This window comes from Pteronotus mesoamericanus, unplaced genomic scaffold, assembly GCF_021234165.1.
Source record: "Pteronotus mesoamericanus isolate MK-2021 breed Mesoamerican mustached bat unplaced genomic scaffold, CSHL_Meso_final contig_78, whole genome shotgun sequence".
Taxonomy (NCBI): Eukaryota; Metazoa; Chordata; class Mammalia; order Chiroptera; family Mormoopidae; genus Pteronotus; species Pteronotus mesoamericanus.
In genome coordinates this window covers 28,834,152-28,852,252 of record NW_026555258.1, presented here as the reverse complement: position 1 = coordinate 28,852,252, position 18,101 = coordinate 28,834,152, and the positions used below count along the sequence as shown (strand labels likewise).

Genomic DNA, 18,101 nt, shown 5'->3' with positions numbered 1-18,101 from the left:
CCACCCATTATACTGTGAGCTAATCAAGGGTAGGGAGCAAGTCTTCATCACCTCAGTAGCCCAGTGCCTGGCATGGAAGAGGCACCAGGAAGAGGTACCTGTTGCATGAATGAATGAAAGACATTCCTGCATTCCTCCTTGTGCTAAACTGGGGCTTGTCCACTCATCTTCTTGGGTCCTGAGGTCCATGACTGCAAGTCAGCTCAAAGCCCCATAGCTTCCCTCGGACTCACCCGAGCCCATGAGAAGAGGCACTCACAGCATCTCTGGCCCTGTCTCTCCCAGCCTTTGTGCTTCTGATCGGAGGCGTTGAAGTCGGCCTGTCCCACTTCCCCTTTTTTGCCTGCCTCTCCTCGGAGTTCCAACTGGTCAGCTCCATCCTGGGCTTCAGCTACTCTCTGATCTGGTAAGATAGACGCTGCCTGCCTGCCCTCCTGCAATTCTTTTGGCCATTGGTGAACTCTGGACAAAGGGCTGGAGGTGACCTGAGAGCTCTCTTTGGGAGGGCACCTTTGCTCAGAACGTAGGCCCAGGGCAGGCGGAGTGACTGGTCCACGGTCCCCTGCCACCCCTCCTTGGGACTGCACTTGAGGATCCAGAAGGTCAGGCCAGCATTCTGTCTGCTTCACAGGAGGCCACTCATTATTCAAATAGTCCCACTAATCAGAGATGTAGATGAATTTTTCTACATCTCTGATTACAGTGAGAGCCGAGAGACTCCCACTGGTGGAAGCAGGAGTCCCATGTGGATGCTTCTTCTGTGTGCTACCATGGCTTCCCCGGAGCCCAGGAGAAAGTGCATGTGCCTCAGTGGGGCATTCGGGGCATCCTCGCCTCTCTCCTATCTCTCCCCACCCCTTGACCTGCCTCTGACACACATACAAGTCATATAAAATTCCCATGTTCCTTCATCCATTTATTCATTCAGCAAACATGCTATGACATCCCCACATAAGCCAGGGAATGTACTGGAAAACAAGACAAACCCTTGTGATTATGTGTTCTGGCCACTTTGTCTGTATGTTGCTCTTCCCTGTGGGGATCATCTTCCCCCGCTGGCCCGGTGGCAGACATTCGCTCCATCCTTTGTGGATTGTCGCCCCCACAGGTGGGAGCTCCCTGGCCCTTTTGTCGAGCTCTGTGCCCTCAGTGCTGGCACCAGACCCCCGCACAGACCTGGCCCTTGGGAGTACTTGCCGACTGGATAATCCCACGGGCAGTTCCACTCTCCAGTCCTGATGGGCCCGTTTCCTTGCCCACATCTCCTTCCTGGGCAGGGGTTCTAGGCCCCGTGTATGAGTCATGCAGGGGGCTGACGAGCAACTGGCCCATGAATGGCTGCAACTCCAAAGTGTGTAAGTGGCTTGCTTTTAAAAAATTAAAAGAGAAGATATTCAGTGTTGGATACGAAGTAATATCTCAGCCTATGACAGACTTTTGGACCAGGAGAGGACAGGGTGTCAGGAATCACACAACAGCTTGGGCACCGTGGGAGTATGACCCAAGCTTGAACATGACCAGGAATGTGTGTTCAGAAGGGGTAAAGCCTCAAGGCTCATTCCTCAGGGCAGTGATTGTAGATAAGGGCACGTCCAGGCCGAAAGAACCTCAGCCCCAGAGTCCAGAGCCCTGGGTCTTGGTCCTGGCTCTGCGTGTGACTCCAGACAGACCCCTTGCCATCTCTGGGCTTCAGTCTTCCCACCTGAGTGACGGGGGAGGGAGGATGAGATCTCTCAGGGTCTCCCTGCTCTGCCATTATGGATCTGGGATTGTGCCTGAATCGAGGGCATCAAATGCATTTTGTTGCATGTACTTAGGCACAAGCAGGGCACCTGGTCTGTGCGGGATATACACGGAGGCCTGGGGACCAACCCCGTCAGGGAGGGTACTCCAAGCTGGTGGGATCTGGGCTGCTGTCACAGAGGCTGTGCTGGGTGTACCCTAAGCTCTACTTCTCTCCTGCAGGTTCGCTGTTACCGTCCTTCACATCGCACAGTGTCCCCACGGAAGGGTGAGTCCCCACTGAGCTATGTTTAGGGCATTCTGTCCATATCACCATGACCAACTTGCTGTGTGACCTTGGACACGGCCACTCTACGGGCCTTAGCTTCCTCCTGTGGACAAAAGGGAGTTGGAGCCCTGCATGAGGCTTCCATTGCATAGTATCTTATGTTCACCAAGGTGCTGATTCACAGGCAGATGTTCTCTCAGTTAATGCTCAACAGCAGCCCCTCAGGGTGGGGAAGCTCTCAGCAAGGCTACTTTATAGGTGAGGAAACGGAGGCATAAAGATATAAAGTAACTCTGGAGAAGCAGCAGATCTGGGCACTGAGACCAGGGCTGGCTGATTCCAGAGCTCATTTCCACTCCTTCATGCAGCCTCAGTTTCTCTGTCCACTGATGGGAGACTTGGACTAGATGAACCCCTTCCAGCTTTTCCGTGCGTTGTCCTTCTCAGAGCTGACACACACTGGCTCATCTGTTTAGCCCTGTACCCCAAGAAAGAAAGCAAGGTGTCTCTCTCTCCCTCTCCCCTTTTCTCTCTTTCTCCTCTCCCCCCTTTCCCCCTCTCACTTTCTCTGTGTATTTTCCAAAAGGAGCACTTGATACTGAATCAGAAAAAGAGCCATGAAAGCTCTTTGTAGAAGATGAAGTGGGAGTGCTAAGACTCAAATCCAGGGCCGCTGGGCTCCCAGTCCACTGCTTATTCCTATGACGCGGGGCTGGGGGAGCAGGGATCCGAGCTCTGAGCGAGTGGGCCTTGGTGGGAGCCGGCCGGGGCAGGCCGACTCCTGTCCACCGCTTCGCCAGGGGCCTGGCCCTGCCCCGTCTAGATCCAGTGCTCAGCGGTCTGCTTCTGTTGCAGTTTTTGGGGAGGTACGAGGCCATCATGTTCTCCTGGCCCTCCCTGCTCTGCCTGTCCTTCCTGCTGGGCCGCTTCCTACACATGTTTGTCAAGTGTCTGAGGGTCCACCTGGGCTGGGAGCTCCCGATGGTGAGTACTGCGTGTAAGCCCTGTCCGTGTCCTGACAGGTGTGCCCTTCACAACAGTCCTGGGAGGTAGGTACTGCGATTGCTCCTCCCATTCTGTAGGAGGAAACTGGGGCCCAAAGAGGCCAGTTGTATTGCACAAGGTCACGTACCTGGTCTGTAGCAGAGCCAGAACAGGAACCCAGGCAGTTTGCTTGTTGAGGGTCTTTTTTAACCACTGCTCTTTTTCTAATTCCTTGAGGTATAAAATTAGGTTGTTTATTTGAGGGCTTTCTTTTTGTTAATGTAGTCATTTGCCACTGGAAACTTCCCTCTTAGAACTGCTTTTGCTGTATCCCATAAGCTTTGGTATGTTGTATTTCTATTTTCATTTGTTTTAAGATGATTTTTGATTTCCCTTTTGGTTTTTGTCTCTGACTCACTGGTGGTTCAGGAGTGTGTTGTTTAACTTCTACATATTTGTGAATTTTCCAGTTTTCTTCCTGTTATTGATTTCCAGCTTTATGCCAAAAGATACTTGATACTTAAATGTGTTAAAACTTGTTTTGTGGCCTAACATGTGATCTATCCTGGAGAATGTTCCCCGTACTCTTGAGAAGGATATATATTTTGCTACTCTTGGATGGAATGTTCCGAATATGTTTATTTGTTGAATTTGATCTATAGTGTTGTGCAAGTCTGCTCTCTCCATACTGATTTTCTTACTTGGATTATCTATCCATTGTTGAAGGTGTGGTGTTGAAATTCTACTATTATTGTGTTGCTGCATATTTATCCCTTCTGTTTTATTAAGAATTACTTTTCTATTTAGGTGCTCTGATGTGGAGTGCACATATAATTGTTACATTTTCTTGAGCAGTTGACCCCTTTATTATTACATGGTAATTCTCCTTGTCTCTTGTGAAACTTTTTGACATAAGGTCTCTATTGTCTCATATAAATACAGCAACCCTTGCTCTATTTTGGTTACCATTTGTATGAAATATCTTTTTTCCAATCCGCTTTACTCCCCACGTGTATCCTTAAAGCTAAAGTGAGTCCCCTACTGACACCCTGTATTTGTAGTTTTTTCTAATCCATTCAGCTGCTCTATGTCTTTTGATTGGAGAATTTATTCCACTTACATTTAAAGAAATTGATAGGTAAGGACTCAAAATCACCATTTTGTTAATATTCTGACTGTTTTGTAATGCTATTTTTCTTGCTTTTTTTGTGCGGTGATTTTTTTTGTGGTGGTATGCTTTGATTCCTTTTTCTTTACCTTTTGTTTAATATAAAACAGGTTTTTCTTTGTGATTACTATGTGGCTTACCTAAAACATGTTATAGATATAACAGTCTATTTTAAGCTGATAACAGCTTACTTTAATTGCATAGAAAAACCGTACATCTTTACTCTCACTTCCCCTCATGGGAGAATTTGCAAGCCAAGGCGGAGGTCTCAATGCACTGAGCTGTGCTACCGTGGAGGACAGGTGACGTTGGTAAAGTGAACCTGTTCTTCCTACCCTCTCCAGCGCATCTATTCTCAGAGTTTTTGCCTGCCTGGGGTTCTGGAACCTCCCACATGCATTGTTGCGTGCCCACAAAGGTGTTCTCATCTGTGTGTGGTTGTCAAAACTGGTGCATTAGAGTGGGCCTGGGGGCTGGAACTCCCCATTCCTCCACCCTGTTGACATCACTTACCAGTCAGGATTCTAACCAGATCCTTTGTACTCTACCCAACACCTGCAAGATATAAGATTTCATCTCATGGCATGAAAAATTTACATATTCTCTCTATAGAGCAAAATCATAATATTATGGAAAGCTCATTACACCTGGAGAAAGCATTTGAAAACATGCCATTGAAGTTGGTTTTATTAAATACTGCAAAACAAAAAATGAGCAAAGAAACTCCTCCTATTCATAAGAAGTGAAAACACTGGGATTTTGGGTGCTTCATTCCTGAAACAATGTTTTGAAGTGTGATGGGAAATCACCAAGTCTCGAAGAGAAAAAGGCCTTCGCAGAACAAGGACTGGTGCAGTCAGTAAGCAAAACCTGGGGCATTTCGTGAAAGCAAGTGCTCAGTAAGCAGGGGCCTGGACCCCGCCTGCCCTTCTCTTCATTAGATGACAGGTGTCTGGGAATGCCTGACTCCAAAAGAGAAAGTTTTGCCCAAATTCCTGCCCTCTATGGCAATGGCCCCTCACAGAGACCAAGACCCTCACAAGAATGTGTGAGCCAAAGCCTATCCCTCTCTCTTTTCTCACAGGAAGAAAAGCCATTCCTGGAACCTCACCAGGCAGAGCATGTCAAACAGCTCCTGCGGAAGCCGAGCCTGCAGTAAGCCCCAGTCTGAGTCATTCGCCCTCCTGGTGGCGCCAGCACTGATGGGGTGTGACAGTGTGGGACCCTACGATGCCTGGAAGTGCTCTGTGTTGGTCAGGACTCTTGTTTGCTAGTAACAGAAACTCAACTCAAACTGGATTAGAGAGAAAAAGGAAATGTATGGCCTTACATAATTTAAGTCTAGTGGTTGTCAGTTTCAAACAGAGATGGATCCAGGGTTTTATTCCTGTCATCAGAACTAGGTCTCTTTCCCTTGTCTGCTCTTAGCTCTGCTTTTATCTGGGTTAGCCTTCAGGTTCCATGGTGGACCCCAGAATCTCTAAGCTTATACCCTCCTGGTTTAAGCTCACAGGAAAGATAAATTTTCCTATCTAATTTTCAGCCAAAGTCCCATTGGGTCAAAATGGACCAAATGCCATTCCAGAACCAGTTACTGTGGCTAGGGGACTGGAGTAAAGCGATTGTTAAGACTGGGTCACAAGGTTACCCCTGGAACGAGGAAGTAGTTCAGCCTAACCTGACCACTAAGATTGATAGTGGGAAAGGAGTAGATTGTCAGAGAAAAACTCACATGGCCTTACCAATAAAAGGGGACATAGCTCTTGGCCAGGCAAAAGTACAGGATCTTCAAGGGTCATAATCGTCACCCTACCTCTGCCACTAGGTACAAGAGAATATGCCCCGGAGAAGGGACCTGTCTAATCCAAATCACAGTGGCAAAGCTAGTACTTTCGTTAGAACTATGCTTGGCTACATGTAGCAAAAAGCACAAATACTAGTGGCACAGATGAGAGAGATGTATTTCTCATGTAAAAGAATCCTGGAGACTGCAGTCCATACTGACTGTGGACTGCTCACTGTGGAAGTTTACTGATCATCCATCTTTCTCCTTCAGTATTTTGGTGGTTTCCATCATGAAGTCTGCCCATGGTCTCAGGTAGATTTTGGGGCTCCAGTCTGGACCAGCCACTACGCCAGCATTTCAGATGCCAAGCAGGCGGAAAGATGGAAGGGCAATGGAGGTTCCTTCTAGCTGTGCCGATTCCATCTAAGCTCCCTCCCCAATGTCCCACACTGTCCCTCGGGTCACATCTAATTGCCCTGTACTTAGCCTTGGTCACTCTTAGCTCTAAGAGAGGTCTGAAACTATAGCCTTTCAGTTTGGTGAATTGCTGCACGAAATAAAACCGAATCCCAGTTCTTTAGAATAAGGGGAGAATGAAACTGTGGAATCAACCAGTGTTCTTTCTCTTCACTAAAACCCAAGGGGAAGAGGAGCAAATGAGGCTATTTTCCAAAGAATCAGGCATTTGTTTTCCAACTACAACCTATCTTTTCTTGGTGTTTACTCATTAACAGAGAGGGAAAAAAGTCTTGGTTCCAAACCAGGATATACGAGTGGGACCCCTGCTTTCAGTTCCCAAGCCGAATGATTGGAACCGTGGTGTTGGCTTTCATCTGCCTGTACCTTGTAAGTAGATCTGAACACGTCCTTTTCTAATTTATAAATGGGGTGGGGCTAGGGTAGGGGTTGTTCTTAAAAAGATGGCTCAAAATTTAATCTCTGTAAATCCAAGAAGTACAATTCTTTGACAGAACAATTTTGACTCCAAGCACATTTTTACCCACAAGGTGAATATTACTAATAAATATAATAAGGTTATTGATGGAGACTTCCAGTTGCCAATTCCACATGTAAAGAGCCTGCAAAAAAGCCATTCCATCCTAACAACAAATGAAAATCGAAACAAACTGAAAGAAGTCAACAACTCTTAGATTTGTGTGAGAAATGAGGTTACAGGGCGAAGCATTGCCCCTAAGTTGTAGAGACAGAGGATCACAACAGAATGGAGCAGAAACCCCACAGGATTCAGTGCCGAGGCAGGAAAATCTGAACTGTAATTGACACCGTCAATCAACTGGAATTTTGGACATTCATAGACTACTTAACCAACAAGAATAGAATACACATTTTTCTCAAGATGACACAGAAATTTCACCAAGATGGACCAAATCCTGGACCATAAAACACACCTTAACAAATTTAAAAGAATAGAAATTATGAAATGTTTGCTTTCAGACCACAGTAGAGTTACACTAGAAATAAATAGCAGAAAGATAACTGGAAAATTCCAAAATAGTGGAAATTAAACAACATACTTCTATGTAACGATGGGTTATAGAAAAAAATCACAGGAGAAATTAAAAATAAACTGAACAAAAATGAAACGAACTAAGTGAAAATGCAAACACACTTATCAGATTTTGTGGGAGGTAGCAAAAGCAGTGCTTAGAGGGAAATCTATAGCATTAAATGTATAAATTAGAAATGAAGAAAGATCCACATCAATGTCTAAGCTCCTACCTTAGGAAACTAAAAAAAAAAAAGAGCAAATTAAATACAAAGTAAGCAGCAGAATAGATTTAATAAAATTAGAGCAGAAACCCATGAAATTGAAAACAGGAAATTAATAAAGAAAATCAATGAAACCAAAAGCTGGGTCTTTGAAACAATAAAATCAATAATTCTCTAGCCAGACTAAGAAAAAAGGAGAAAAGAAACAAATTACTCATGTAAGAAATGAAAGAGGGAACATCATTACAGAGTCCATGGGCATTAAAAGAATAATAAAGGAATAGTAAGAATAACTCTTATGCCCCCAAATTTTATAACCTAGATGAAAGATACAATCTGCCACAACTCACACAAGATGAAATAGACACTCTGAATAGGCTTAAGGCTATTAAGTTAAATCAATGAGTAAAGATTTTTAAAAACCACCAGGCCCAGATGGGTTCACTGGTGAGTTCTACAGAACATTTCAGCAGGGCTAAGGGAAATATTATGTTATTCTTGTTACTTTGCCAAATAAAATCATGTCATTTAAATATAGATTAATCAATCCTGACAAATAATTTCAGTGAATTCAAAATAAAAGTGGATAAATTTACTGTACTATATTTCAAAAAAGGATCAAAAATTAAAATGTCTTATTTCATTTGGCCCCTATTTAAGTCTGCTTTCTCAATAAGGCATTTTAAATGTTGTCATAATTGAGACTTCAATATTCAATATACTTTTTATTAAGTGCAGAATCAAAACATTTCACATGGTCAGACTTATCCAAGGTAAACTGTCGGGGTTGAAAGCGGGATAAAAATGGAGGAATAAAAATGGCAAGGCCAAATTGGTTCTGCTCATTGTAGATGGGCAGGGATGATATCCATAAATATTAACCCTATGATTAAATTTTAAGTGACTGTATCAGTTAGGTTTTGGTGAAGTACCACATAAACCCTTACATTTTAGTGACTTAATATGGAGTCACTAAATATTAAACTAGACACTAATATCTAGCGCCCACATAACCATGTTGAGCAGCTGGGTGTTCAGGTTTGGGAGGCAGCAGAGCTCCGTTTGTTATTCCATACCAGGTTCTTCCATCTTCTGCTTCATCATCCCTGAAAACACTCACGGTCTACATCCAGTCAGCAGAAGGGGAAAGTGCATGGAGTAGTGCATGTGGGAGGCTTTCAAAGGCCCTTTTCCATTGACAAAAACACTGTCATGTGGCCACGCCTAACTCAAGGGAGGCTGGGAAATGTAGTCCAGCTTTCTGCCCAAAGGAGGGGAGAATAGATTTTAATGGACTACTAGAGTTCTCTGCAACAGTGAATAATTCACTTGGAGTTATGTTTCTTAAGTCTTCATTGGTTATCTACAATGTCAAGCACTATGCTAACACCTGGAAGAGAAGGGAACTGATTTAGCAGAGTGTTGGCCTGGGAGAAGCCCATGGTTTAAGAGGACGAGATAAGATATGGTATAAAGTACCTGCCATCTAAAGTGAGACAAAAGAAAGGTGAATGTGCTCTGGACGTTTAATGAATTATTCTAGATTCAGAAGCTGCCTGAAGACGAGAGCATTTGAGCTCCACATTCAGAGGTAAACAAGATTCGGCTGGCAAAGTAAATGGCGGCAGGAACTCTAGAAGTAATGGCATGATCGTGGGGGGCGTGGGGGCATGATAACAGGAAGACAGGGATGAGCAAGCATCACATGTACAGGAAATGGTACCTTCTTCACTTTGGTTTCACTAAGATGCGAGAAGGGGAGCGATGAAGAGATATGACTGGCCTTGTCCCCAAGGTCACCCCTTATCCAACATGACGCATTCACCTCACTTTGATTTAGTTAATGCTTGAGCCCTTAGGGCCTCGCGTGTACTGTAGGGCGAAGAACAGAGTTTGATGTATCTCCCGCCTACAAAGAAGCCACAATCCCATTGATCTTAGTATAGCCAGTGTCCAGCGTCTGGTTAGGATGAGTGCTGAATTTCAAAAAGTTTTAACTCAAAACCACAGAGAGACCCATATGTGATTCACATACTGGGCAAAAGCTGGACTCAGGTGAGACCTTGAACTGTTTGCTCTGTGTCCCCAGTTCATTGTCATTGAGTTCTGCATGTTCGTGTACGTGAGAGATAAGCTGGATGTGTTTGAAGGCGAGTTAGAGAGCTACATTGCCTCCATGAACCAGACCGGGACCCTGACCCCAGTCATCCTGCAGGTGAAAGAGCTGATAAACAGCTCCAAAGGTAAAACCATCCTTGCGCATAGTTGCTCTTTGACTGGAGGTGGATCACCACCCCCAGAAAGTGGCAATTAGAAGTTCAATGAAGTTTTACAAGGAGGAAAGCTACCTACAATGTATATACGTCTTAATTTTTTTTTCCCATTACTTACTGGATTGAAAATATTTATGCCAAAGGAGAGGATTGTAAAGGAAATAAAGTATTTCAAGGGTGTGTGTAGCTAAAATGAAACAAATATATACACAAAACTGTATTTACACAAGAAGTGTGTTAAAGGAAGTATAATATATTTTGCCCAGACCTTTCTGATGTTAGTTTCTGCATTTGGAAAATAATATTTCTGGTTCATCTTTGGAGGTTTCTCCTATCACCTTTTCTGTTTCAGGAGTTTGGGTGGTTACCATTTTGCCTGCTTCCCTCACGTGTGTGACTTATCTCTTCCACATCTTGGCTTGTTACAGGTAAAAGGGCTCAGGGAGTTACTTGTGTGTCTTCAGCCAGGAAAGCATCTAACCGAATTTTCTAAGAATTCCCAAACAGTGCTAGCAGTGCCCAAACTGGAACCAGGAGTGCATGCAAAGTTCAGAGACAACCACATCTGTTGTCAATAAACAAACACACAGCTCTTGGCTTGCACTTCTACTATAATCTAGACATTGTGTTAGAATCGTTTGATTTTCACCACAACCCAGAGGAGTACTTTCATCTCCATGTTTATAACCAAAAGAGCTGAGACTCAGCAAAATAATTTGTCCAAGCAGTTAGCCACTGATTATGTCTTCCAGCCTGAGACCTTGACATTTCTTCTACACTCTGGCATCTCTGCGGAGTGTCAGACCTGCCCTGCTCTCCAGGACTCATCACACTAGGCCATGAGTGTGGACAAAGGTGGCTCAAGGGGACATCGGGAGGATTGAGTCAAGGGGACCAGGTGCCTGAATCTCAAGAACAGCAGTCACTGCCATTCAATACATAGCAAGCATATATTTTTTTAAAGATTTTATTTAAGTATTTATTGAGGGGGGAAAGAAGGAAGAAAGAAAAGGAGAGAAGCATTGATATGAGAAAGAAACATCGATTGGTTGCTTCTCATACATGTCTGATCAGAGACTGAACCCGCAACCCAGGCATGTGCCCTGACTGGGAATCAAGCTGGCAACATTTTGCTTTGCAGGATGATGCCCAACCAACTGTGCCATACCAGTCAGGTTCATAGGGAACATTTTCATGCAGGTAGCAGTTGAATTTTCGGTATCTCATGCTCACCCCTCTGTCTCTCTGCCTTTGCCTTTACCTCTGGTGGTCTCTCTGTCTCAGTCTCTAACTCATACTTGCCAACTCAAAGGAAGCTTAGGGCCAATCTCCCACCCCCCTCAGAACATCCTGCTTTTGCATCCTTACCATCCGGCTGCCCACGGGGCGAGTCTTTTGCCAATGGCATCCCAAGGAAAGACTCCTGGCACAAAGAGACTCTTCATCCCCACCCTGCCTTGCTCCCTCTCTTCATGTTCTTCTCCCTGGACCCTGTGGGTGAGCTGGACACTCATGCTGTCCTTTGCCTTGTCTTGTGAAGGGAGGTGTCTGTTCCTTCCTTGATTAGTCTGCAAGTGGCTGGGAGATTTTTGCTGAGGCTTTTGACCACAACTAGGGACAACCACTGTGCAGAGCAGGCTGCATGGATGTGGGCAGAGGGCAACTGAGGGTACCAAGAAGACAAGTCCCTGGTGCTGGGGAGGCCTCACTCCTGTCTAGGCTGGCTCCTCCCTCCCACACCTGTCACCCAGGTGTGATGACCCCTGCCCTGCCTCCTTTACAGAACAATGGGGCAGAGGAAATAATGGATGAGAAAGCACCCTACAAACTGGGAAGCACTAGCACTGTGCCAGTATTTTTATCGTTCTTAGAATTATTCCAACTTACATACAAACTCTTTTTAAAAAATGGTACAGCCCTGGCTGGTGTGGCTCAGTGGATTGAGTGCCGACCTGCAAACCAAAGGGTCGCTGGTTCGATTCCCAGTCTAGGGCACAAGCCTGGGTTGCAGGCCAGGTCTCCGGTAGAGGGCTGGTGAGAGGCAACCACATATTGATGTTTCTCTGTCTCCCCTCTCTAAAAATAAATAAGTACAATCTTTAAAAAAACGGTACAAAAATATTTAATGTAAAGTAAGTCTTCCATTCAGATCCCAATTTGTTGTCCCTGAGCTAAACACTATTATTCATTTTTCTGAGCATCCTTCCAGAAATTTTCTGTGCTAATATATCTCTGTGTTTGTTTTCCTGGTTGCACGCTCTACTTCAGTGCTACAAAATAAGAATACAGTGAAAACCACAGATGTACTTTTTAATTTTCTGGTAGACACTATTAAAAAAGTAAACAGAAAGGTGAAAATAATTTAATAATATATTCACCCTAACATAACCCAAACACTATCACTTCCACATGTAAAGAATATGCAAATGATTAATGAGATGTTTCTACTCTTTACTTCATACCAAGTCTTCCCAATTCAGTGGTCCTGAAATTACAAAACAATCTGGGAAATGCCGGAGGTAGAATGTTAAGAAAAAAGCAGGGCCCAGATGTCAATTTGGACAGTGAACTTGACTACGTCAACCTAATCTTTATGCCAAGGTCCAGGCCGAGACTAGCACATGGGGAAAACACACAGTGATTTCTTGGGCTGCTGGGCTTGTCAGGGGGCATGCCCCCCTTTTTATTTCCCTTTACGTTGTTTTAAGGTGGGGGGATATCATCGTTTTAAAAGTATTATCACATAAATAGTTTATATTCACTGTAGAAAAAAATAAAGCACAATGAATAAAAGCCACATACATATCTCAAATATCTCAAATGTCAAAGTCTCAAATATCACAGTCACCATTAAGACTAGGTAATTATATATTATTTTTATAAAACATATTAAATTTAAGATTTTTAAGACTAATCCAAACTATCTCATGAGTTGTGACCAACACGAGGGGCTAAGCTGCCTGCTATTCCCCTCCACAGGCCTTTCTGTTTATATCTATTGAGTTCTAAGTGCATGGGGAGCTGTGGTTATGAACATTACTCATTTCCCTCCCTCTCTCTAGAAAGCACATGAAGAGGTTGTGGGCAGGAAATAAACACTTCCTCCCCCTGAAGTTCCATAGCCCTTCCTCATCAGAAAGTGTGGTAAGTCTACAGAGGCCTCTCTCTGCTCTGGGACTAAATGGTTTACCAACGCTTGCTGTCTTGCACCTCAGGCAGGGCAGTGTAAGGGGAAGACCCTCAGTCCAGAGTCCTCAGTTCTCGGGGGCTCCGCTGCTGAGTGACTCAGGACAGTCACTCTCCTCATGTAGCCCTCGGTTGGTTTCCTCATCTGTAAAGTGAGGACAGTCACCTGCCTTGGTGGGTTGGTGGGTGGATCTCCAAGGAGACAGGGATGCTAGACATGTGGGTCAGAGGTAATCAAGGTTTTCTCCCCATTGGGATCCTTTTTTTTTTTTTTTTTTTTTTAATCCTAGGTGGCCATTGCAAGGTACTCTGGCTGGCAAATAGCCTACATTTTGTGGGGTAAGTGCCATCGTGCGACCGATTCCATCCAACGCACATTACCTGGGCCCCTGCAGAGTGCTGGTGTGGGTTGAGAGGAGAGAGGTGAGGCAGAAGCAGCCTCAGCTCCTGCCTCTGAGGAACCTCCAGGAAGGAGAAAGAATCACATACTCATACAGATCACCATCACCACCTGTCCTGAGCCCACGGGGTAGATATGCCAAGGGCGGCGGTGACCCAGAGGAGGAAGTTACTGTCCACACCTAGGGCAGGGCTTGACTACATTCTAGGGGCACTGACAGTTGAACCGCACCTGGCAGGGTGAGCAAAAGGTCAGCAGGAAGGAAAGTGAAGGCGTGCCAGGCAGAAGAAACAGCATAAACAAATGTTCCAGCACCTTGGGTGGGAGGAGGATAGGTCGGGGCTGCAAACAGGGACACGGGTGACTGGGTGATGAAGGGCCTTGGGTGACCAGCAGCTCCCTTGGCCCACAGGCTACCTCATTATCCACGTGGTGCAGAGCTTATTTGGCATGGTGATCATGTACAGCCTGGTGTTGCCCGTCATCCACAACCAGGGCCTAGAGATGCTCCACAGACTGGGCATCAGCATGTAAGTGCTCGGTGGGCTTCCTGCCATGGCCCAGGGCCTCAGAGCTGGTGGGCCCTCGCAGCTGCTGTTCAAAATGCCCCTCTGCTAAGCTGTCACCAACCCCTGGACCCACACTCTTAGGTCTGGCCTAAACATGGGCCAAAATAGCAACTCATCGCAATAGGAACCTTACAATTTACAAAATATTTCCACTCTCATTGTTCAAGGAGGTCCTTGCATTTGTGTCTGTGGCAGATGCACGTAAGTCCATTTTATACCTGGGAAGATAGAGGTTTGGGGAGGTGAAACGAGAGGATGGTGGAATGGAAGGAGAGAGGGGGTCTGAGCTTAGGTTTTAGATCAGTTGTGTGACTTGGGTAAGTTGCTTCTCTGTGCCCCAGTTTCCCCATATGGAAGGTAAAAGTGAATGCTGACATTGAGAATTCACTGTGTGCCTTTCCTCGTAAGAATCCTTTGCGGCTGGGACTTCTGTCAGCTCCCTCTTTTTCAGCTGAGGAGGCAGAGGCACAGAGATGCAAAGCAACTTGTCCAAGGACAGGGGAGAGGCAGGACCGGGAGCAAGGCAATCTGTAACCAAAGACCTCATTTAACCCCTGCTCCACACTACCACTCAGGGGATGCAAACACAGGCTGTGCTGCTCTCTGGACACCTCCCTGCCCTCAGCTCTCCGCTTCCATACTCCCCTAGAGACACCTGTGAGTCTGGTGCAGAACCTGCCCGGTCCACAGCCGCAAGGCCTTCATGAGCTCTTCTAGAAATCCCTTTCCTTTCTTGATTCCCATGCTGTTAAACCACTCATCCCAATTGCTGCCCCTGTATCCTGGAGTTCTGGTCTAGAGCTAGAAACCTGACCATGCAGCTTTGAGAAAGCTACCTCTCCTTTCGGAGCCTCGGTTTTCTCATCTGCACAACGGGCGTGCGAATGCTCTGTAGGCCTATAGCACAGAGCTCATTGCTACTGTTGGTCTGGCGGGCCATCAGCACCTCACTGCTTTTTATCACTGGGCATTTGAGAAGGGTTTGAGAAGAGTGGACAAGGCCCCCTCAGATGATTTCACCCTGTGTTTCAGCCTCACCATATCCATCGTCCTGGGTCTCATGATCATGCAGGTATGGATTGCCTCCAGCTTCTTCCTACAGCCAAAGATGGGCACAGCTGACAAGCAGAAGCCCTTGGCACTCAACAACAGGTGAGGGCAAAGAAGGGAATGGAGACTGCAGGACTTTGGCCTCAGCAATCTCTCATTCTTTTCTCTTCGCCGTCCTCAGGTTCCTGGGTGGACTCTGCACTTGGAGGGTGAGGGGCAGTGGTTGAGGAGTGGGCGGAGACAAACTCCCTGGGTCCAAATCCTGGATCCACCCCTTATAAGCTTTCTTATCTTGTGTGCCTTTACTAAACATCTATGAATGTCAGTTTCCTCATTTCACAAATAATTGTGCAGACCTCAAAGAGGTGTTCTGAGGATGAAATGTATTCATATATCAACTTAGAACAGTAGTGCCTGGCCTGTGGTAATCCTTTCTAATTCACTTACTCAGAGCCATTCACTGATGGAGGAAACAACATGGGCACGAAGGATAAAGAGATGTCCCCACAGGACCTGCCTCTGAGAAGCTCATGGTCCACTGGAGCTGACAGACACAGACATATAGGGACAATAGGCTCCAGAGGGTATGAAAGGATCACAAGAGAAACACGAGTAATGGAGGGGAGGTAGGGTAGGTTCATTCCACTGCTGGTGGGACATTTGAGCTGAAGTCAGTGAGATGGTGGGACTCCTACCGGTAGAGCTGAGGCGAGGGCACGGCTGGCATCCCCCATGGCACAGGTGAAGGCAGGAAGCCACGGCAGAGCAGGACATGTTAGGAGGATGGTGAGAATAAAACACGGTGGCCATGCGGTGGCCTCAGATGGTGAAGGCAGGAAGGGGACACAAAGTGCCAGTGCCAGAAAGATCCCCTTCGAAAGGGCCCAAAAATTCACTATGCAAAGTTTGGTGCTTTATCCCATAGGCAGCAGGAAACCACATGATCAAGCGGTCATTTGGGAAACTTCATCGGGAGGACGTGAAGCAGTTTCTGCTGCGGGCAGGTCACTGTTAGGACAGCGGGAAAGCCACAAACCTCTGCTTATAACCACAGAACCAGCTGTGGCCGCATGAGGTGTTTTATCATTCAGGGAACCTCAAAACCCACAGACCCCATCAAACATGACAGTCACTGCTAACAGTCACCCTGCACTGTGAGCAGTGCTCTGGAGGCCCCTGAGCCCATCTGCCTGGCCACGTTCTCCTACTGAAAGGGTGCCGCCCCTCCACCTGCTTGCATTGCAGGAAGGCGTTCCACAACTTCAACTACTTTCTGTTCTTCTACAACGTGCTGCTGGGCCTGGGCGCCTGCCTTTCCAGGCTGCTCATCAGCTGCATCCTGGGCACGTGGATGATTGCCCGCATTGACAGGACCATCATGCAGCATGGCTATGAGGGAGCAGACATGGGTAAGGGGCCAGGCCCCCGATGGCCACGCATCTGGGGAGGGCTGGGCTCGCACCTTTGTAAGAGCTGCCTGGAAGTCATGTGCTCAGGCCTAGACAGGGTTCTCTCTTCACTTCTGCTTAGAGCGTATCTTTCCGGGGAGGCTATAACACTGAGTAGAAAAGAAAAGAAAACTTTCAGCCCAATGGTCAGAAGGGAATTCAGGCTATTGAACGCTTGTGTATTTGGCAGACCTTTGAGGTATAATGGTAGGCAGTAAGAGGTAGCACAATTCTATCTAAATGTTTAGGAGGTGATTTATGAATGCACAGCTCTGAAAATTCTGAGAAGGAACACATCTCAGAATTACTGGTGCTGTTAGTTGGAAACTCACTTAGGTAAGAAAATGGCCTGTTCAGCTGACATACTCCAAAATCAAGCCTATTTCTATAGAGCAGAAACAGTTTTTGTTCTTTTTCTGGCCTGTGTCCATTCATTCACTCATCCGTTCATTGAAGGAACTCCTAGCTCCTTTGAGCTTCAAGTTCCACATAAAATGGGTGGATTAGATTGTGATCTGTAAGGACCCTTCCAGGTCTTCATACCTAATTTTCTAGATTCTCAGCAAAGATATGGGCACCGTTTAGAAACAGAGCGACGCTGCAGGCATGTCATAAAAAGCACACACTGGCCGCGCTGGGCCCGGCCGCCCCGGGGGTGTGCCGTGTGGCCTGACTCGCCTTGGGGATTTCAGGGTTCGGTGCGTGGATTGGCATGCTCTACGTGGACCATCATCACACCAACCCTGTGCTCGTCAGTTTTTGTCACATCCTGATCACAGGCCACAGGGAGAGGAAGCTGCAGCAAGCCATCAAGTACGGGCACCTAAATCAGTTGGCAGGTAAGTCTCCTGTTTGAACCTTCCATGTGGTTGGACACCAGGAAACAAGTACCCTAAGCGTTTCCTGGGATCCTAAGGTGTCCCCGGTTCCTCCTTCCCTGCCTCCCTTCCTCCACAGCCCATGCCCTGGGAAATCTATCCAGGAGATCAGGAAGGTTAGCCCCCCCCATCAGCCTGGCTAGGGGAGCACTGAGGAATTGTATCCTTGTCCTTCTAACTGGCTCTTCTCTTGTTCCCCAAAATGAGCTCTAGTTCTTCTGTCTGAGTCCTCTGTTCCCCACTTGTTTGAGACTTCACACATATGCCAGCCTTTAGACAGATGCCCTTCAAGAGAGCACTCAGTCGTACACACCACAGCTCTCCCGGCCACCAACTCCTGTCCCCTCAAGGCTCTATACTGTCAGCTCCCAGCCCTCCCACCCTTTTCCTCGGCTCTGCCTTCTGCTGGGACGCCCCCAGTTAGTCATGTCTTGTCAGCACTGATCTGGACTGTGTCCTTCACTGTTCCTAAAACTGCAGGTACCCAGCTCTGTGGGACAAATGCATCCCTCCACCGCCCTCATGTCCCCAGGAGACCTGGTCCAGCCCCTTCCCCAACTTTTACCCCACACCTCACAGCTCCGGGGCAGTGTTTCTTACAGCCTCTGAGAACCACA

At 46.5% G+C, this 18,101-nt stretch overlaps 1 protein-coding gene across 5 annotated transcripts in view; it reads left to right on the top strand.

Annotated features, from left to right (window-relative positions):
* LOC129079678 (stimulated by retinoic acid gene 6 protein-like) overlaps positions 1-18,101 on the top strand; it is a 34,266-nt gene that overhangs the window by 15,874 nt on the left and 291 nt on the right. For all 5 annotated transcript variants that reach the window (XM_054584959.1, XM_054584957.1, XM_054584960.1 and 2 more), the window contains 13 exons: positions 286-406; positions 1,966-2,011; positions 2,867-2,995; positions 5,248-5,318; positions 6,684-6,795; positions 9,770-9,923; positions 10,306-10,381; positions 13,016-13,097; positions 13,430-13,478; positions 13,952-14,069; positions 15,141-15,260; positions 16,404-16,567; positions 17,299-17,445. In XM_054584959.1, coding sequence (XP_054440934.1) covers positions 286-406; positions 1,966-2,011; positions 2,867-2,995; positions 5,248-5,318; positions 6,684-6,795; positions 9,770-9,923; positions 10,306-10,381; positions 13,016-13,097; positions 13,430-13,478; positions 13,952-14,069; positions 15,141-15,260; positions 16,404-16,567; positions 17,299-17,445 — 1,389 coding nt within the window. The remainder of the gene's footprint in view (positions 1-285; positions 407-1,965; positions 2,012-2,866; positions 2,996-5,247; positions 5,319-6,683; positions 6,796-9,769; positions 9,924-10,305; positions 10,382-13,015; positions 13,098-13,429; positions 13,479-13,951; positions 14,070-15,140; positions 15,261-16,403; positions 16,568-17,298; positions 17,446-18,101) is intronic.